The sequence below is a fragment of the Cynoglossus semilaevis genome, chromosome 7, assembly GCF_000523025.1.
Source record: "Cynoglossus semilaevis isolate Cse_v1.0 chromosome 7, Cse_v1.0, whole genome shotgun sequence".
NCBI lineage: Eukaryota > Metazoa > Chordata > Actinopteri > Pleuronectiformes > Cynoglossidae > Cynoglossus > Cynoglossus semilaevis.
This window is the reverse complement of record NC_024313.1, coordinates 10,993,828-11,014,555: the sequence shown is the minus strand read 5'-3', so window position 1 is coordinate 11,014,555 and position 20,728 is coordinate 10,993,828. Positions and strand designations below refer to the sequence as shown.

Sequence of the window (20,728 nt, the reverse complement as noted above, 5' to 3'; positions counted from 1 at the left end):
GTCAAAATATGGCCACCTGTTTCTGCAGTTGGTCTTTAATGAGACCCGTCTGCTCCCCTTGTGGTCACCGCGGCACATTTCTCCTCACATTTGCCACAGACTTTCAAATGACATGTCCACTCACTGTGTCATGCTTTGTAACTTGTACCTAGTTCCTTTTTTGTACGCAATGACATATGTATACACCCGCTCACACGAGCAGTCTGGGGCGGCCAGCCCTCCCCTCTGGTGGTGGGGGGGCAGGGGGGTGTGGGTGGGGAGGTCAGAAGCCGGGCTACGTATCATGGGATGATCCACGTTCATGTCAAACTGTCCATCTTTGAGATGGATTTTCGTCTTTGAGCGTCTACAGTTGGACGGATTGACGGAGCTCAGACGCCACCTTCAGGTCACCTTGACGCCCAGCTTGCTCGCTACTACAGTTTTTTTTACCACCACCTTCTCATCTTGGCCATTGGTTGGATGATGGCACCACCAAACATTCAAACTCCCGTCACCTCCTACTCATCATCTACCATTTCTCTCTGTTGTCACCACCCCTCCCCTGCTGCTCAGCGCCACCCGCAGCCAGACAAGCCTACTTAATCCCACAGCCCAGCAGCAACCAGCCTACCAGCTTGTTGGTCCCCCAGATCAACAGCACAGACACACACACTCCAGCAAACACACACACGTTTTTTTCCCCCAATCCCTATCTGTGTGATCTCTCTTTCCATTCTCATGGAAGCAGCCGGAAGACTCTACCATGACCTCCCACATGGTTTTGTACCGACGGCTATTTCAGACCGTCAATGACTTTACAGTAGAGGTCACAACAGTCACACTGCGGCTACTACAACTGTCACTGCTGGTGACGTAACAAATGCTATTTAGGTCAGCTGGTTGCCTAGCAGTGGTTAGTTCCCATCTCTCTCTCTCTCTCTCTCTCTCCCTCCCTCTCTCCCCCATCTCTGTCTCTTTCTGTTTATTTTGACTTTTTTATGTTGGATTAAGGTTTAATTATGAACTCATCAGGTTTGGGTGTTCATTGATTAGCGAGCAGGTTTATTAGCGGCTAATTAAAAATTGGCAAATTGTCGGTTGCCAGACTCTTGGGTGGATATTGTGCGACTTCTTGGATATATAAAGATATTTGGAGATCTTGAATTTAAATCACATTTTGGATGACTGGTGTCATGTCATTATTATAACTTGCAAAAAACAAAGGCCTCTGATTGGTTTGCTGAGAGCTAGTACAAAGTAACAATCCCAAAACAAAGACAAAATAAAGACAGGCTCCGTGTACGAACTGCGACTAAATATCCCTCCAAAACGTCCATCCATTTAGAACCTTTTTTTTTTGAACTCATCAGGATCTCTGTGATGTTTCAAAGCACAATGTTCACAATGTTGGTCAGCGTTAGAGCACAAGTTGCTGTGAAACCAAGATAATCCCCTTAGCTGCTGATTTACCACACTGTCTGGAAACCAAGGACAAATCAAGGCACTTAGCTAATGTTGGCAAAGTGACCTGAATATTATTGAGCGCCATTAACTGATGAGGCTTTGGTTTATCCTAAAAACACAAAGAGCTAACGTGGCTACTGCCGACATTTGATTTTCTTTTCGACGACATGGAGTCGTTTTCATCGTCTGGTAATAATCTGTTTTTGAACGGTCTTTGTGTTGACTTTTCATAAGGTTTTTGCCTTTATTATTATTTTTTTACTACCTTGGCTTCACATCTAACATACCATAACATTTACTGTCTGGTTTTATTCTGGGTCTGACCTGGTTCTTCTCTGCTCTCACTGTTTCTTTGGTGAAACAAATGTGTTTTTTCCCGATACCTGATCAGTTTAACAGTTAACACTTTAATAATAACAAAATATTGTCATATTTTTGCCAAACACTCAAACAACCATCATCATTTCAATCAGCTTTGGAATCAGTTTGAAACCAGACCTTTTGGACCTTCCAAGAAAAACTGCAGATTTAGTTTTTCTAAGCAGATTAAAACGAATATCTTCCTTTAATGAAACATCTTTGGACAAAAATGATTTCCATGTTTCCTCACTGTGAGTTACACACACACACATTGTATTTTGCTCCAGAAACAATGATTAAAAATACATTTCACGTTGGTCCCGGGGGTGAGTACAGGCAGGAAAGATGTGGGCTAATTGTTGCAAATTCTTTCACTGCAGCCATTTCCTCGGCTCTGCTGCACAATGACAGTGCACATACTGTACATGATGCAGTGCAGGATGTTGTGTGTCATACTTCCCGGTGCATCCTTTCCTCTCTCCACATCTGACTCCCTGCAGCTGCGCCAGCGCCTCCCCCTCACAGTTGTACTTCCCCTGTCTTCCTCTCTCATCTCTTACCGAGTCGTTGGGTTTCATCAGCAGTGAAACTCAACCTCACTCTGGGCAACGCTGCCAAATTGCATCCTGAGACGCTGTAGTGCAACAAATTCGATTTTTGCATCATCACCCTTTCTCCCTCCAACCCTACCCCCTCCCTCATCTCTGTGGGAGGGAGGCTCGACTGTGACTGAAGTGTTCACCGTCTGTTTCTTTACATTGTCATTCTCTTCACCGTGACTGATCGTGGATTTAGACTTATTTCAGGTGTGACATTTAAAAATCGTGACTTCATTTAGTAGGAAGTTGTACAGCGTCAGTGAACTCATTAGTCCTGTCCTGTGTTATTGTAATGAACCATTGATTTTTTTGACTCCTAATGTTGGCGTCGCAGCGTCTTTAATGCTGTGTCCTATAAAGCATCAAACGATCTTCTTCACCTTATTGGTACATTAACATTTTGAATGAAAAAATGATGATATCTGTAATTTCACCACCATTTCTTTTTTTTGTCTTTTCTCTGTTTTCAGCGGACTTACACCGTGATCGTAGAAGCCTGGGACTGGGACAACACCACACGCAACAGTAAGTCGGAAAACATCGGTCATTATTTTACTGCACACCTCAGATCTGTCACGTACATCCATCGGGACAAGTGGTTTCGAGACTCACAATATACTATATATATACTTTATACACATATATATATATATATGTATACATATGTTTTTGTAGAGAACTATGTACAATTATTTATTATAAATTAGGACATGCTGTAAGTGGAAAAGACAAGACGATAGTGAGCTGTGTCAAGTCGTCAGGCTGCAGAAAGTGAAGCTGGAGATCAAGGTGCTGACATTCTCTTTAAAAGTGGCCCGGGTGGAGGAAGGTGTTGCTGTCCTGAAAACGAGGTCGAAGATGAAACTAAAGTACACGGATGGCGCTGTGAGGCAGCGGCAGAGATGTGAGGTTGAAGATGAATGGATGTAGTGAAGGCAGCATAAAGATGGTTGGAATAACAGGAGATGATGGAGATAAAGGATCAGGTTATATGGTTGACATGCAGCCAAGGTCATCAAGGCCAGAAGTTGAGCTAGTGACAAGACACTGATGCAGTTTTAATCCATGTGGTCCGCACCACATCAAGTGGACTGCGTCATTGGTGCGTCCTAATATTTCCTCACGTCAATGTCGATGTTTATAAACCATATATTTGACGTGGGAGGCAGCAGGGTCCAAGTACTACTTAGACAACATTGAAATGCTAAGGTGAATAAATAGAGGCGTCCTCAGACACCTCGCAGCTCTACTTAGCTATGTTGGCTCCAGTAGTTAGCGCTGACCAGCTGTATCCTGTTTTCCCTGTGTTATGTCCGCTGGGCGGACTCCCGTACGGCCCCTCTTTCCCGTCTGAGCAGTAGCTCAGTCTGGGAGGAAGGGGACCCGCTGTGGACTCCAGCGTCTGCCTCAGTCGATGAATCTCTGATCTGAAGAGACGCTGGTATTTATTCATGACTCTCACATACCTCTCTGTGAACGCAGGCCTGAGTTTTAGAAACTGGACGTCGACTCTTGCTTGTCATAACTTCCGCGCTCCATTTATGTGAGTTCATCACGTCCTGTTTTGTCCAGGACATCAAACGCGTTTCCACTTCAGCGTTCAGACAATGGGAGGTTGATGGATTTTGACATCACAGCTCTTTTATTAGACTGTTGCCCAACACGTGTCGTCTCCTTTCACCAGTAATTGTGCACATTTACAGCAATTAGTTCTGATCTTTCTGCTTGATATAATGCCCCAATGTTGCTTTTCCAGTTGGGTCCCTGCCAGCCACCAGCCTGTCAGCCAAATGGCCTGTAGAGGAGAGAAATAGATGCGTTGTGAGTGAAAGAGGATGCAAGAGAAAAAAAAAACAAACACTCTTTTATCGCCTCCAAATGGACTCATATTTTATCAAGATAAGAACCAAGGAATTGCCCTTTATCACATCCAAAAGGGCTGGAATGTGACCTTTTGAAGAGATGGAGTTCCAAACTGTGGTGTGATTTAAAAAAAGAAGCTAATCTGGACACAGACTTCAGCTGATGTCTATCTTAAAATGTCAGGCGTTGAGGGAAACACATAAAACTCTGACTCAACCTCTGGGTTCAGTACCCGAGGTTCTCCATTAGGAGTTTCATCCTAAAGCCACTGTAGCGTTCCTCGGTGTTTGTCTGTGGAACATCACTTGGTCTGAGTCAGCATCTCCCTCCTGTCTGGACCTACGTAGAGGGCGACCAATGCTGGGGTTCTGTCAATCAGATTCCTCTCCGCCAGCGTCATGCCCCCCCCACCCCCATTACCTCACTCCCCTTCCCCCTTATGTTCTCAGGAAAAGCCCCGGCTGTTTTCCTCGTGTTTATCGAGCAGGAAGTGCAGTGGACTAGGCGGGCGGGCTCAGTGTTTAGACACGGCGGTAGCAGAGCCCGGCTCGGGCCCAGAGCCCATTGTTCTCTATCTGGCAACTGTTATTTCTGTTATTGTTGCTTAATTCTGTCTGACAATGTGTCATTCCCCAACAGAGGAAGGTGTGTGTGCTCCAGTGTGTGCATATTTGTGTGTTCTCCACTTCCTCGCCCCGAAATGTCTGTGGTGCATTGCGGTCCAAAGCCGCGGAGGGGAAGAGGAAATCACAGACCCCCTATTTCCACACAGATTGTTTGCCAGCCTCGATCACACTGTGATAAAGATTGCTTTTCTTCTGAAAGCTGCACTGAGCCCCACGAAGACAAACAGGGTTTAATGTCCTCGCTGGTCCACTGTAGGCTGACTGCTCACCTCCCCCTGACATGACGGTGCAGGCAGGGGGAGATCAGAGAGAGGGAGAGCACCCATCTGTGCAGACCCCAGAAAATGGACCCGTTTGCAGACAATGAATTTCAATCGCGTACTTAAAATTCAGTGGGTTCACGCACGCACTTATCACGTTGTGATTAAAAAAAAAAAAGCATCTGCACACTGAATAACAATGCAAGGAGAGAAAGACTGTGTCAGAATAAAGACCCTGGTCGTCCAGATACCTGTCAGCCTCACTGATGAAGAGGCTGCTGGGAATTACCGGCCTTTGTCTCCCAGAGCAAACTTAAACTCATGCAAAAAAGATCATGTACTAATTAGCAAATACAGAAACCTTTTTCGTGGGAAGATTGACAGAAGGCCAAAGAAAAACAAAACAGTGAACTGTTAGCAACATTAGCCTTTAGCCTAGAAAAAGCCAAATTAGTTGAAAGAGCAAGAAAAAAAAAAAAAACCAAAATGTCAGCCCAGAAAAAGCCAAATAAGTTGAAAGAGCAAGAAAAAACAAAACCAAAATGTCAGCCATGTTTTTCTCACATTGTTGTTGTTGTTAATATGATCAGTGTGTGAACCTACAGTAGTCAAAAGACAAAAAGAGTTTTCAGCTTCAGTTTGTTCACCTGTTGCGTTCCTGTTTGTCTGCAGCTGACGACGAGCTGCTAATCGAGCGCAGCACTCACGCCGGCATGATCAACCCCGGCGACCCCTGGCAGACCATCCTGCACGACGGGCCCGTGGCTCGTATCTCCTACCGCCTCAGGGTTCGATGTGACGAGAACTACTTCGGCATCAAGTGCAACAAACTGTGCGTCCCCCGCGACGACTACTTTGGCCACTATCGCTGCGAGCCGTCTGGGGCCCCAGTGTGTCTGGACGGCTGGATGGGCCCGGACTGCACCAAGGGTGAGAGACACTGTGGCAGTGATTCATCTGCTTAATTATCTAGTGATAATTAGTCATTAAGTAAATGTATCGGTTGTTTCATGAACTCTATATTTTATTTATTATATATTTTTTATAATTTGCATTAGTTTTCAAAAATAAATTAAAAAAAAAAAAATTGATCAAATATTCCTTAAATCTAAACTGAAAGTTCTTCCCCCTCTTGGTTTAGTCTTGTTAGTGTGTCCAGCCCTGGGTGAGGTTAGGGAGAGTGGGAGGCCTTAATAAATCACCCGGCTGACCTTAGTGGAGGGGTGAAAAGAGTGGGGGTATGTAGGGGGGGGGGGGGGGGGGGGGCAGTTGTGGGTGGCAGTGCTGTTGTACATGCAGGCTGTAAAGTCGTGCTGCCTTTCTCACCCTGCCATGAATGTTCACGTCTTGTTGCACTTGTTAGAAAGATTGTAAACCAATGAGCTTCAGCTCCGCCTCTCTGCCCCCTCCCCTCCCTTTTCCTCTAAAGAAAACTCGTACATATTTTCTTGGCTAAACTGAATTTAATTTCATCTAATTTTTTTTTCCTCTTCTTTTTCTCCAGCCATCTGCAGACAGGGCTGTGACCTGGTGCGTGGCGGCTGCAGTATTCCAGGTGAATGCAGGTGAGTTCAGTTCAGACCATTTCACTCCCTTTACCTCAGCATAACGTTCAGTCTGTTATGTTTTTAATCGACTCTTGTGTCGAGGTCGAAGCTGTCAAACACACAGATAGAGGACATGTAAATAACAATGTCTTCATTAATGTCCTGGACATAGACGTACGTCAACATATCAACTGAAAGTGACATATTTCTGATCTGGATGTTTTACATAATCGCTTTCCCCGAAATCTGTAGCTGATATGTTTCTATTTGCTGTTAGCAAGCAAGCTATCCTGACCTCAGGTGACAACAAGGAGACGCCATTATCATCCTTTAGCTGCACGTTGGTCGGGTTCTGCGTCCCAGCTCTTTTCTGAAGTAACTACATCTGATGTGATGCAGTTCTCCATCATCAACCCCCACCTCACCCGCAACCCTCCACGTTTCATTTTCTGCCAGACATCCCCCGTCAGAGTCTTTTCCACTTTGTTTGCTTTAGACACTTGGCGTCTGCAGCACAGCCACTGTGTTGCTTGATTCCTGTAAATATTCCATCCAGATGATGGACGGTAAAGACAGGAACCTTTGCTTGTTGAAGCCTGCTGGGTGGTTTTTTTATGCCAGCTTCTGTTTCCCTTGTGGGCATCTCCACCTCAGCTCCAAAGGCGAGGCCAACACCGTGCCTCTGGCCTCTGTATTTTTAGCCACCCTCCACAGAATACCAAGCATCTTGTCAACTCTCAGCAGCTCAAACCGAAAGAAAAAGAACCTGCGAGTTTGACAACCATAAACGTGCTGGGAATTGTCATGTCTCCTCCCTATCCGCATTGCGGTCCTGCCCCCCCCCCAATTCCAGGGCAGGGGGCAGCGGAGGAAATGAATATCCCACTGTGTCATGTACATTTTCCCAAAGTGGAAACCAGAGGGAGATAAAGTGACGTAGAGTGGCTTCATCAGGATGTGGTACATCCCGTCGTCATCTCTGCACCTCCTGCTCCTCCTCCCGTCACCTGCCGGATGCACAGATACACCAGGCTGCCATTATTAGTGAGGCGGGGGGGTAGAGTAGAGAGTTTGGCCCAGAGCCGAGGAATCTCAGAGAAAGACCATCTTCAGGAAACTGCTCTCAATTTTTGCGTTGTCTGCCTCCATCAGCATCCGTACTATTTGCGTTGTTGTCTGCCTCCATCAGCATCCGTACTCCAGTGAGCAGACAGACAACGGAGGGAAGCAGCCCGTGCTTATGATGACATGTCAAGTTGCACTCAACAGGAAACGTGAAGCAGCGGCGGTAAAGGCTCTTCCTGCAGCGGCAGGAATGAATTTAATGAAGCTTCAGGTCACAGAAAGCTGGCGTTAAATCCTCCGCCATCTCCCTTTCATTCCCTCTGGCCTTTTAGCAGGTTTTTATGGGCTTCGCCCCATTCGCTGTCGGCTTTTTGAGGAACACAATAGCAGCAATGTGCCTGTTGTTTCGTTTGTGAATTGAGGGTGTTGTTTTACAAGCCGACATTCGACTTGTTCTGGCATATTTGTCTGAGGCTTGCCGTGTCCCGAGAATCACTGGGGTGAAGTGCAGGGATGCTGGAATTCAGGTCAGCCGTAGCTTCGTGCCTCCACCTGCGAGTGTTTTTGATGAGCGTGTGTGATACGAGTACCACCTTGAATTCCCCTTTCACTTTTTAAAAGGCAGTTTCCTTTCCAAAGGCTCCTGTTAGCGTCGCTGCTGCCAGATTCTCTCAGGCTAATCATATACAGTGGGAGAGCATGACAAGTATTCCCCGCCGCCCCCCCGCTCCTCCTCCTCCGCCTGAGAATGGCAGTGATGTCTGAAAGGACTCGGCAGCGGTGCCGTCTGCAGGAGACTCAAAATAGCAGTCAATTGACAAGACAGCTGTCTCCGCGACACCCCGGCCCTGGAATAGCCGATCGCTGTCATGAGGCTGCGGGCGTGTATACAAACCATCGACTCCGGCTAACCCCCAGACTCTAAGCCGAGCACGGGGGTCGCTGGAAGTATTCTTAACCCCTCCTGCCCTGGAATGTTACCCTCCTCTAAGATTAGGGACATGGTCTTTGGTCTTTGGTGAAGTTGACAAAGCAGCAGGTACAACAATCGATGAGTTTAATCCTCATCTTTGAGCAGGCTGCAGCTAAGACGTCAGCTTCTCTGTTTCGCATGTTTTTGTACAATGTTTGATTTAGACAGGCCGACCAGGAAAAAAAAAAACGAAACTATTTTTGACATTTAAAATGGAGAAGAGATAGTGAATAAATATGTCAGACAGAAGACGTTGTTTTGGATGGGGGTGCGGTGATCCCTGAGGGCTACAGCTGAGGATTTATAACTGAGTTTCCCCAAATGTTTCATATTTTCTGATGATGCTGATGGTCTTTGTCTGGTGTGTTTGACAGGTGTAACTACGGCTGGCAGGGCCAGTTCTGTGACGAGTGCGTGCTCTTCCCCGGCTGTGTCCACGGCACCTGCAACCTCCCCTGGCAGTGCAAGTGTGAGAGGAACTGGGGGGGGCTGCTGTGTGATAAAGGTAAGAGAGCATCATCTGTCCTCCCACACAACACTGACGGTAGATGAGTCACAAATGAGTAGTACTAGTAGTAGTAGTAGTAGTAGTAGTAGTAGTAGTAGTAGTAGTAGTAGTAGTAGTCTCAGGGCAGAGGTACCTGCAAAATAAAACAAAAAACATATTAATAAATAATAATAAAACAGAATATAGACACAAACAGAATATTTGTATGTATGGATACATATATATTTATATATTTGTGTATGTGTAGGTATATTTAAATGTGTCTGTGTAGGAATATATACACATATATATGTACATATATACATTTATGTATACCTCCATACATAAATGTATGTGTAAATATATAAATACACATATATGAATATATATACATATTTATATATACATATATAAATTAACTTCCTTCATCATCTACAGCTTTATTTCGTTCTTCATATTCTTTTATTTTGAAAAGTCAACCACCTCAGTAATTGTTTTGAATTGTGTTTGCAGACAAACAAATGTTCACCGTCTTAACTCCATCAATGATTGATTCGTTTTCTTTACTCTTCAAACACAATCATATCCATTTACTCCGTCACTTCACCTCCACCTGGCGGGGAGCTCCGGGCTCCTCCTCCTCTCTGAGCAGCAGCAGCAGCACGAGGATAGTTTTTCTGCCGCTGTACTGCCGCTGTGATCTGAGCAGCAGCCAGGACACTCGATCCCCGCAGCCCCTTCGTCACTGAGGGCTCTTCAGGGGATGAGAAACGGGTCCTAGGATCCCTGAGTGGAGACAGATCCCTGCTCATTTATTTACCAGCCTTTAGAATGATCCGGGTGTTCTTTCTGTGCAGCATCCAGCGCTTACTCTGCACAGGGAGTGGAAAAACCTGGGGATGGATTCAGAGAACGAGTCTGTGTGTTTATTCTGTGGATGCAGGACAGAGAGACACTGAGTTTATCAAACACGCTCCACGCTTCCTGTCAAAGCTGACAGATGGTGTAGCGAAGCCCCCGAGAAAAAACTGGCTGGGATTTTCCCGCAGCAACGGAATAAATGGTGAAATTGAGCAGAGAGGTCTGAAGTCGGAGAGCGTGATGTTGGCTCGGTGTCATTTTTAAACGTATATAATTATTATAATTGTATAACTGCCATTCTTATATATTTTTCTCGGATTCCTTTGCAATGAAGCCAACAGCAGGGGGTCAGAGTACGTTATGCTGCCATCTAGTTGTGGGCCACATGTGGGTGGTTAGCGGGCCGAAAGTCTCCAGCGAGCCGGCAGTTTGGTCCAGGATACGAATGTTCCAGATGCATTGTGGGGGATGAAGATTGTCCCTGTGCATGTTTGTGTCGTGAATAAAACAAAAACACTTTTCTCTCTCCTCTCCCCCATTTTCAAACTAATCAACAGATGTTTTCGTTTCTGGTTCTGTCAGAGAATTCTGTTAAAACTGAGTCATTTTCCTCTCTGGACAAACCAAGTCTGTAAATTCAGACAAAAACAGACACAAACTTTTGTCTTCTATAATTTTAAGCTGTAGAAAAATTAGACCTGACTTGACTTGATGAAAGTCACGCCTGTGATGTTGGGCGGTGTCTTTGTTGACGAGCTCAGCCTTCGTTAGGACCGGTTCCAGCGTGGGTTAATCTCCTCTGGTATCTTCCAGATCTGAATTACTGTGGTCGTCACCTTCCCTGTGTCAACGGAGGAACCTGCATGAACACGGAACCAGACCAGTATCACTGCGCCTGTCCTCCGGGCTACACCGGCAAGAACTGTCAGATCGGTAGGAGACGGCCCGTACCGCAGTGATTAACGAGCTTTGGTTTCACGTGAAGTTTCAAACTGTCAAAACAAATAAAGGTTCTGTCCCGGTGAAGTTCTCCTTCTTCTGTCCTCCATCAGCCGAACACGCCTGCGCCTCCAACCCCTGTGCCAACGGAGGAACGTGCCACGAGGTTCCAACAGGGTTCGAGTGCCTGTGTCCGTCCGGATGGGGGGGTCCGACCTGTGCCAACAGTGAGTTTTCTCTTCTACATTAACACCGAGGGTTGAGACCGGAGCCTGGAGCTCACACACTTGTGTTTTGTCAGATTTGGACGAGTGTGCATCCAACCCATGTGCTGGAGGTGGAACCTGCATCGACAGGGAGGACGGGTTTGAGTGCTTGTGCCCCCCCCAGTGGGAAGGGACGACCTGCCAGATTGGTAAGCTCTCTCCTGGATCCTGTCTGTTTGAACACATATTCAAAAAGATGGGGTTTTTTTGTTTGATATGATTTTTTGTGCTTGAAAATGGACAGTGTGCCGCACGGTGCAGCAGCGGTTTGCAGTGTTTTTCCCTGTGTTGTGTTCATGGCTGTGTGGGTTTTGTCTGTCGCAGGTTGTTAAAAAAAACAGTAACTTAAATGTTAGTAAAATGTTGCTCCAGAAATGGCTTAAAATCGAGCGAAAACTCATAGTGAAACTGTTAAAAACGAAACAAAAGTTAGCTGAAAGATTCGTTCAGAAAATGCTAAAAGTTGCGGCTAACTTTTATCCAGTTTCTTCCTCTGACATTTGGCCATGAAGAGATCGATGTATCTAAAAGATAAACCAGAAGTTAGTTCAGGAGAAAGGACAGGACCGTGAAGCCAACATCCAGTTTATGAAAGTGTCCTATTTTTGATCCGTGGACCAGATTTTGGACACACATACTGTACGCTGTCGAGTATTTAGGAGTAGAAGTATTTGTGTATTTTGGAAAATCTCAAGGTCTTAAAATGAGACGTGTGCTTCAGGCCGTTTCTCTCCCCATTTTTTTTTTAAATTTTTTTATTTCTTTTCCAAAAACAAATAAATGTCGTCTCGTCCACAGCAGCCATTACTCACCGTCGTCCAACTGTATTCTGGGAATAAAATTGGCCGACGTTGATGTGAGCCCCACGGCCACAGCAGTCGTTTTTCAATATCCTCGCTGAGCCATGTGCTGCCCACAGTTCTTCAATGAGTGTGTGTGTGTACATGTGTGTGTGTTTTCCTCAATGACTTTACAACCAGTGCGCCTGTATCAGGCTGTGTTTGTGTCGCTGACACTCGTTTCAATATCACTGGTGTCCTGGTGTGCGGACGTGACCAGCATGAGGCCAGGAAATGGATTACGACCGGTAAACAACGTTGGCGTGTGTGTGTGTGTTGGTGTGTGTGTGTTTGGGTGGTTGGTGATAGGTGTCAGATCCCAAGAGTCCAGTGTCGTCTTACCAGCTGAGCTCTCAGTTTACCAGCAGCTATTGGTCTTACCTGCTGGTTACTGTGTGTGTGTGTGTGTCGGAGGGGGGTGGGTGTTGTGTTTCAGAGAGAGGACAGGTGTGTGTGTGTGTGTGTGTGACTGAACACAGCCGGACTCCCTGCAAAGTTAGACTGCGCCCCCGTCCCCTCCTCAACCCCCCCAGACCCGTTTTGAATATCTGAGCAGCACCACTTCTCTCCATCTTGTTTCTCATGTGCCGTAAATGTAACAGTTGAACAGAGAGCCACGCACACTAGCGCAGCCCTGTGGTCGGCGTTGACTCTGTTCTACTTCAGTCTGCATGTCGCTAAGGCTAAAGATTTAAGGTTTAAATTTTTGGTTGTATTAGATCGGACAGGAAGTGGACCTGGTGACATCAAAGTTTTGTTCCTAAAAGTAAAAAAATTGAAATTGAAATTTTATACATATAACCAGAAAGAACAGGGAAAACTTCAAGTTTAGCCACAAATTGTGTCCAATGAACTTTAATAATCCTGGGCTTTACTTTGACAAAACTTTTTTTTACTTTCCAGTGAAATGGCCTGATGATAATGTAGAGCGACAGGAAAAAACTGAAATAAACTTCAAACAAAAGTTTAATCAAATTTAGTCCAAATGAGATTCAGTGAAGATCAATGAGTGACAGAAAAAAAGGGGGAAAAGAGAAGAGGGTTTCCCCCTGTTAGCTAATAGGCTAACTGTTTAATTGCATTTGGTACAAAGGGTTCCTTTCTTGGAGACGGTGAGGTGACGGTCTTGGGTTCTTCTGGTCCTTCTGAGGCTCGGTCTCTGGGGTCTTTGTGTTTATCTACTGATGGTCTGGGGTCTCCTTCCACTTCTTCACAGATGTAAACGAATGCGCGGGGAAACCCTGCGTCAACGCTAACTCTTGCAAAAACTTGATTGGTGGATATCTCTGCAACTGTTTTCGGGGATGGTCTGGACAAAACTGTAACATCAGTCAGTATTTCCTCGCCATCTTTACCCTCCTACGTCGTCGTCGTCTTCTTCTTCTGTGGTCACTCGTTAATCACCTACTTTCCACTTCTCGGACACAAAGCTACAAGCTAACTTGTAGCCTCACTTTCCTTCACCTTCCTGGATAACCACAGCTCCAGGTCTCTGACTCGTGTATCTGAATTTGCATGATCAGCTCCGGTCTTTTCTCCCAGGATCCACTGCATGTCCAGCCTTATCCTAAAATCTGTTTTTTCAACTCATTTTTTTCTCTTTCAGCCTTTGACTCAAGGGACAATTAGGGCCACATGGAAACCCTTCATTATTATTATTATTATTATATGTTACTATGTGAACTGTATTGTATTAAAATATTTGTATTTTGTTATCAACAAATTACCTGGAGATTCTAAATCCCACAGAATTCTGATGTTATTCTCAGATGACATTTCAGCTCCAGATTCTGTCACAATTCTGATAAATAATTCTAAAAAATTGGTAGAACTTTGAAAAACTTCTGTCTGAACCTGGAGAACTTTATATTGTCAGATTGGAATTCAAAGATTTACATCTAAACTGTGCACTCAAAAAAAACTCTAATAATTTCACATCTGGCCCCAAATATGAGTGAGAAAAATTGGTCTAAAACTCTAATAATTTCACATCTGGCCCTAATTTTCTTTTGTATAAAACACAAGGTGAATGTTGTGTTTTTTTCAGTAAATGATAATATGGATTTTTTTTTTTTCAGGCATGAAGGGCTGTCACGGCCAGTGTCAGAACGGAGCCACGTGCAAGGTCAGACTTAACCTCAGATTTCACCTTTCAGTTCATGACTGTAGAAGTGACGCCGTCTTAACTGCTTCTTCTTCTTCCTCCGTTCCTCAGGAGGTTGCCAGGGGTTACCACTGTCAGTGCCCCCCGGGCTTCGTGGGCACCCACTGTGAGATCCAGAGGAATAAATGCGACAGCGGGCCGTGCCAGAACGGCGGCCGCTGCCACGCGGTGTTGGACGGCTTCGTGTGTGAATGCCTTCCAGAGTTTGGAGGACAGCTGTGCGAGGTGAGTGTCATGTTCCACGTTTCCCACATCGAACAGGATTAAACAGTTACCAGGGCTGGTGGCGATGATATGAGGCAACAACGGCACCGACGCGGGTGAAGCCACAGAACTTCTTGTTGAGTGGCCAAAATTTAACACCCGCCGCTTGGTCGGCTGCTCTGTGTTCTGATCGCAGAACCCACATGATTTAATGATGTCGGGTTGTTACCCCGCCCCACCCCACGTAAGAGTCACCTTAGGCAAGAATTTAAAAAAAATTGGTAGACAGTGATGCCAGCATTGTCTTAGGAAAAAATGTGTAGGGGGAAAAAACTCACTAGATATATTTTATTTTCTGGAACTGGAACTAATATAAGCTTTAAGATGATTTCAAAGTCAATATTCAAGTTGACTAATTTTTTTTTTGTCAACTTAAAACAGTAGTTGCGTCCCTTAGCGTAAGTGCTACTTGTTAGCAAAACAATTGCAATATTATAAAATGTTCCAAATATTCTGGAAATTATTGAATGAAAAAAAAAGCTAGTTTTACAAATGTTTTTTTTTTTCATCTAATGGTGAACACAGCCACCTATTTGAACTATTTTTAGTTGGGAAAAAAACTTTTTTTTTTCATCTAATATAAAATGGTGAACAGAGCCACCTATTTGAACTATTTTTAGTTGGTGTAATAGTCCACCGGTCTACGCCGCGGTGAAGCTAACGTGGTAGTGTTCCGCAGCAGAGGTCAAAATCATTAGGTTTTACCTGACACTTTTGGATTTCCGACAGTATACAGTGTAAGTGACTCGTAAAACCATGTAAATGCATGAGTAGCCAATATGTAGTAGCCGCTACCAGTTTGTCATCTGAGCCGACAGATGATGCAGGAGCCACAATCTGCCAGACCGCGGCGGCGACTGCTGTGCCGCGTTACTCTGGGGTTTTCCAGCCTGATGGGACAAATATTGTTTTGTTTCAGGTTTTTGTGCACAAATCTTTAATGTTTCTTAAATATCACACAACCCCGGTTCGTGTATGTCCTCGCTCCGGGGCTTTTTTTCTTCGTGTGAAGTTGTGTGTGTGTGTGTGCGTTTGAAGCTAAAGTAGGTTAGCAGCGAGGAAACCGACACTCCTCTGGGTCTCCTGGGCCCTGAATGGAGGACATTGCTGGTCAGGAGCCAATCCTGATTTAGCATCTCCACTATAAATATGAGCCTGGCTGAATGAGGTGATGCTGGAGCCGTGCCCACACATTAAAGACCTCTGATACTTGCTGTGGGACAAAGTCCATTCCTGTCCAGCTGTGACGCCTCCAGCATCATGTTGCCGCGTCCCTCGTCATAAATGTTGAATTTAGTAACAGCACTTTGGCCTTTTCTGATTTTATTCATGACTCCAGGAGAAATAAGGCCAGCGGAACTCCCACTGGAGTCCTTCTATAAGGCGACACAAATGTCCCGTTGTGTTCTGTTCATTCACAGAATTATCTCAGGGTTCCTGCCAAAGGGAAGGCTGGATTTTTGGAATGTGGATGAAAGGCTGTTCAGATGATCCAGGTTTTAGCTGCTATTTCAGTTCCGGGTTTGAGTTTCAGTCCCAGGAATTGTACACAATTGCTGAAAAAGAAAATGCATAAAATACTTAAAGAAAATTTTGATCCAGAATGGGGATTTGAGGAAATGGCCATCAAATATGAGTATCCTCATAAAGTGGGCATAAAAAATAATTATTTCAAATTGTTTCTGTAGATTACACCTCTACTAAAAAACACAAGGAACTTTAAAATTGACAATAAAGTCGTCACAAATTCTCATGATTCTTGTCAAACCAGTCGTATCGCCAGCAATTCACAATTTTTTTTAGTCTCTCCCTTTGAGTAAAAATGATTCGCTGAAACATCTTACTGTGCGTTAAGACCTGGTAATCCCAGTGTGTCTTTAACTTTTACCAAAATTCTTGGAATTCCAGTTAAAGGTCTAAAATGACGTGAGAAAAACCAGGATGCTTTTAAGTCTTCACTTCAACCGTAGGGATAATTCTTTCAAATCAGGTCTTTAAAATTTAAATTCACAAGAAAATCTCATTTGCAAATTTCTCATGACGTCTGAGCGAAAGGCGAAAGTGCAGAATAGCTTAAGTCTGTCCAGGTTAGCAGCTTAGCCGGGCTCGGCCGCCGCCGCTGCTGCTACCACTGCTGCTGCTCAGAATAAATGAAAAGGTGAGCAGCGTGAGTGAAGTAAGCCTCAGGAACGTCTCCCTAAGCTCATCAAGAGAATCCACACTTTTGGTTTCACCTCTCTCCCTGCCTAATCTGGCAAGATTACTCCAAGACAGACGCCCTTGGAGAGGGCAGGACGATAACCCATCGTCAGGGCAAATATTGACTCAGCCCAACATCATGCATCATGAATATAATTCAGATGAATCACGAATCTGCCCCACCCCCACGGTCTGCTGTGAGGTGAAAACCACTGGGTTTGTGTGAACAAAAGTGGTAAACTCTGAGCTTCACCGATCATTTTAGTTTCTCATGATCGACCAGTACTGCCTTTGATCTACTTATTGGACACCTCTGAGTTAAAGAAACAGTACGGTGAGGTCAGAGGTCAGGGTTTTGTTTTTTTTTTTTCCCAGTCAAGGCCACATGCTGTTTTTGTTTACTTTTCACCTCCTTGCCTGTCGTCAGGAGTTCATCTCTGAGGGCAAGGTGTCTGTAACATATCAACGAACATTAATGACACCAAAGGTAAAATAATTAACTGCGATTAATTGCGTTAATGGATGTTAAAAGTTTACACCATTTTTGTTGGTATTCTGAGGAAATTTGCGACATCGATTCCATAACAGCGTCTGAAGACGGACGGAGACTGAATCCCACATTGATGTGAATAAAGTTTTAAGGTGGAACTGTGACCTCTCTGTTCTCACAGATCTCCAGCTGGACCACCCCTGACTCCTGTGACCCCAACCCGTGTCAGAACGAGGCCCAGTGTCACAGCATCAACCAGGACTTTTACTGCGCCTGTCCAGAAGGTTTTGAGGGCAAAACCTGCGAGCGGCTCAAAGACACCTGCCTGACCCCACCTTGTCAAGGTGATGGAGGAGCCTGGACCGGTTAAAGCTGTCATATATTTAATCTCATCGCTTACGTCTTCTTTATTTTTTGTTTTTGTATTTCAGTGATTGACAGCTGCACTGTTGCCGTGGCTACAAACGACTCGGCAGGTGTACGACACGTTTCGTCCAACGTCTGTGGACCGCGTGGACGGTGCCTCAGTCAGCCAACGGGGAACTTCACCTGCGTCTGCGATCAGGGTTTCAGTGGAATGTACTGTCACGAGAGTGAGTCTGGAATAGAATTTTTTTTTTTTTTTTTTTTTTTTTTTTTTTTTTTTTCTCCGCCTGTTGGAATGTTTGACGAGCTGCGACAGACGGAAACAAATCTCCCGACTATAAAACTATATTTAGAATTAATAGCACAACTTGGTGCCCCTCCCTCACCTCCAGGTGGCTCCTCTGCTGAGCTGAAAGGATCTAACAGTAGAAGGCCAGTACATGAGGGCATATAAAAAAAAAAATATAAAAAAAAATATGAAAAAAAATTAAATTTCACAAACAGAACTAATATAACGTGAATTCATCTGCCGCTTGTTCTGTTTCTGCGACTTTGAATTTCCTGTTCCTGAGCAGACGTCAGGTTTTGAAACTGATTCAAGAAAATTTGTGTAGTATATGTACACGCGGCTACTTCAAGATGACTTTACTCTCAAATATACTCATTTTGATATTTGATGATACTAAGTATCACGAAGAAGCTTCCAGGTAGTTTTCACACGCGGCCCAAAAATCATCAGTAAAAATGTTGTCTTGATGATATTAAGTATCACGAAGAAGCTTCTAGGTTCTTCTAGTTTTCACCCACAGCCCAAAAATCATCAGTAAAAATGTTGTGTTCTGTAACAGAGTTCCAGTCTTTTTAAAGGATATTAACAGTAAACGTTGACTGTAAATAAACTACAGTACAATTGTACAGTACTACAGTACCGGGGTCAGAGGTGACACTAAAGGACTGATGATGGGATATTTGTCGTCTCGTGTCAAATAGATATTATGAAATGTTGTAGAGTTCATATCTTTTTACATTAGAAATTATTTGCATTCTTTATTTTCATATCGACCTTTATCTTGACAGAATAACTTGCAGCCAAACTGTAGGTGCTTTTATTTGCACCCAGACCGTTTCTCCATGTCCTGACAAAATCCCTTTTTTTTTTTTTTTTTTTTTTTTTTTTTAAACTGCATCAGCAGCCCCTGCAGAAACGGGGGCACGTGCATCGACGGCATCAACTTCTTCCAGTGTTTCTGCCCTGACGGCTGGGAGGGTCGACTGTGCGACCACAGTGAGTCCAGGCTTTCACTGATCTGTCCTCTGACCTTGTCTTGTCCTGTGTGTGTGTGTGTGTGTGAACAGAGCAGCTGCTCACTCTGCTCTCGCTCGTGTCCTCCTTCACCTTCAGATGTTAACGAGTGCAGACACAACCCCTGTAAGAACGGCGGCCGCTGCATCGACCTGGTGAACGGCTTCTACTGCGAGTGCGCTGACAACTGGAAGGGCAAGACCTGTCATTCCCGTGAGTGTTGGCCGCCCTGCGTTAATGTGTGTTTACACTGGCGGCGCCCGACTGCACCGTGCCGCTGCCTTAAAACTTTAAAGTCTCCTCGGAGCCGAAGCGTGACTTTAAAATAGTCTTTTCCGACCGATGCCACGCACCGACACGTGTCACGCACGGACTGGTTTTAGGTGTTAGGGTGTCAGTAACGCTCTCAGAGACTGGGTCACCACAGTGGACGACACAGGAACCTGATGGTTTGAAACAGCAACAGTGACAGAGCTGGAATAAATGTCATTTTGGATTTTTGGACTTTTGTTTCAGCTTGGAAATTTGAGATGACCACAAGTCAAAGTGAAGAACGGAGCAATTATTTCACTATTTGTTTCCTACAAGTGAAACATAATCAGATTTTCTTGTTAGTTTGTTTGTCTTGCTTCATGTTGTGCCACTAGTTAGTAACAGTTAGTAACGCTAGTCTCTAGTCAACAGCCTCCAATTATTACAAACAACTACATAAATGTCATCTTAACATTTTCTTTTTTTAACTGGTGTTAATTTAGCACTTTGTGGAATAACAGATAACATATCGTTTTGGTTCAGCAAGTGCTATCAGATGACATATCGTTTTGGTTCAGCAAGTGCTAACGTGCTCCGAGTCATAAACTAGCTTCAGTTTTAGCCTAGCGGTTAGCATCACAGTTAGCATGTAGCTCTCGTTTTTCTTTGTCTGGGTTCGATTTGGTAAAAGTTCAGTTTGACTGTGTAACTGTGAACGTTTGTCTGTGATGACCAGGTGAGAACCAGTGTGACGCCACCACCTGCAGTAACGGAGGCACCTGTTACGACCACGGTGACGCTTTCCGCTGCGCGTGTCCTCCAGGCTGGGGAGGGAACACCTGCAACACGGGTGAGGCTCCTGGAGCAGGTTATCAAAGAGGTCACGAACTCTGTGACTCTTTCAGACACGTTCTCTACCATTGGTTGATTTTTTTTTATTTTTTTTTTCCTCAGCAAAGAACAGCACCTGTGCCTCCAGTCCTTGCTCCAATGGAGGGACCTGTGTGGGTGGAGGAGACACTTTCACCTGCATCTGCAAAGACGGCTGGGAGGGCGCCACCTGTGACCAAAGTCAGTGTCTCAGCCATGTTGTTGTTTTGTTTTTTGTTTTTTTTGTTTTTTTAGCGGCAATGTAAAATATTTGCAACGGGAATTGAACCTTTTTATTTATACATTTTTTTGATGCTGCTTTTTTTTAATCATTCTTTTAGATAGTAAATAAATAATTTAAAAAAGGAACATTTGTAAAATTTGAAACTAAACATTTATTTTTTTTGTCCTCAACAGATATAAATGACTGTAACCCTCATCCATGGTATGTACTACACACACACACACACAGAGAGAGAGGATGAATGGGTGGAAGTTGTGCTTAAATCAGACCTCAAAGAGGGGGGGAGCATCTCTCATCCAGGGTTGGATTTGTTTGGGGGGGTCGGTTCAATAGACCCCAGAGAGGTGGGGTGACAGTTTTTGGGGGTGATGGTAGCGATGGTGGCTTCCAGCTAGCCTCATGTTAATGCAGGTGGGGGGATGAGTGCTGTCCACGTATCCTTTCT

At 44.6% G+C, this 20,728-nt stretch overlaps 1 protein-coding gene across 1 annotated transcript in view; it reads left to right on the top strand.

Annotated features, from left to right (window-relative positions):
* jag2b (jagged canonical Notch ligand 2b) overlaps window positions 1-20,728 on the top strand; it is a 41,155-nt gene that overhangs the window by 13,842 nt on the left and 6,585 nt on the right. The window contains exons 3-19 of the mRNA XM_008313426.3: window positions 2,876-2,930; window positions 5,827-6,084; window positions 6,659-6,719; window positions 9,114-9,244; window positions 10,901-11,020; window positions 11,140-11,253; window positions 11,328-11,441; window positions 13,348-13,461; window positions 14,210-14,256; window positions 14,347-14,520; window positions 17,430-17,592; window positions 17,680-17,852; window positions 18,797-18,899; window positions 19,017-19,130; window positions 19,906-20,019; window positions 20,124-20,240; window positions 20,457-20,484. Of these exons, the coding sequence (XP_008311648.1) occupies window positions 2,876-2,930; window positions 5,827-6,084; window positions 6,659-6,719; window positions 9,114-9,244; window positions 10,901-11,020; window positions 11,140-11,253; window positions 11,328-11,441; window positions 13,348-13,461; window positions 14,210-14,256; window positions 14,347-14,520; window positions 17,430-17,592; window positions 17,680-17,852; window positions 18,797-18,899; window positions 19,017-19,130; window positions 19,906-20,019; window positions 20,124-20,240; window positions 20,457-20,484 (2,000 nt within the window). The remainder of the gene's footprint in view (window positions 1-2,875; window positions 2,931-5,826; window positions 6,085-6,658; window positions 6,720-9,113; window positions 9,245-10,900; window positions 11,021-11,139; window positions 11,254-11,327; window positions 11,442-13,347; window positions 13,462-14,209; window positions 14,257-14,346; window positions 14,521-17,429; window positions 17,593-17,679; window positions 17,853-18,796; window positions 18,900-19,016; window positions 19,131-19,905; window positions 20,020-20,123; window positions 20,241-20,456; window positions 20,485-20,728) is intronic.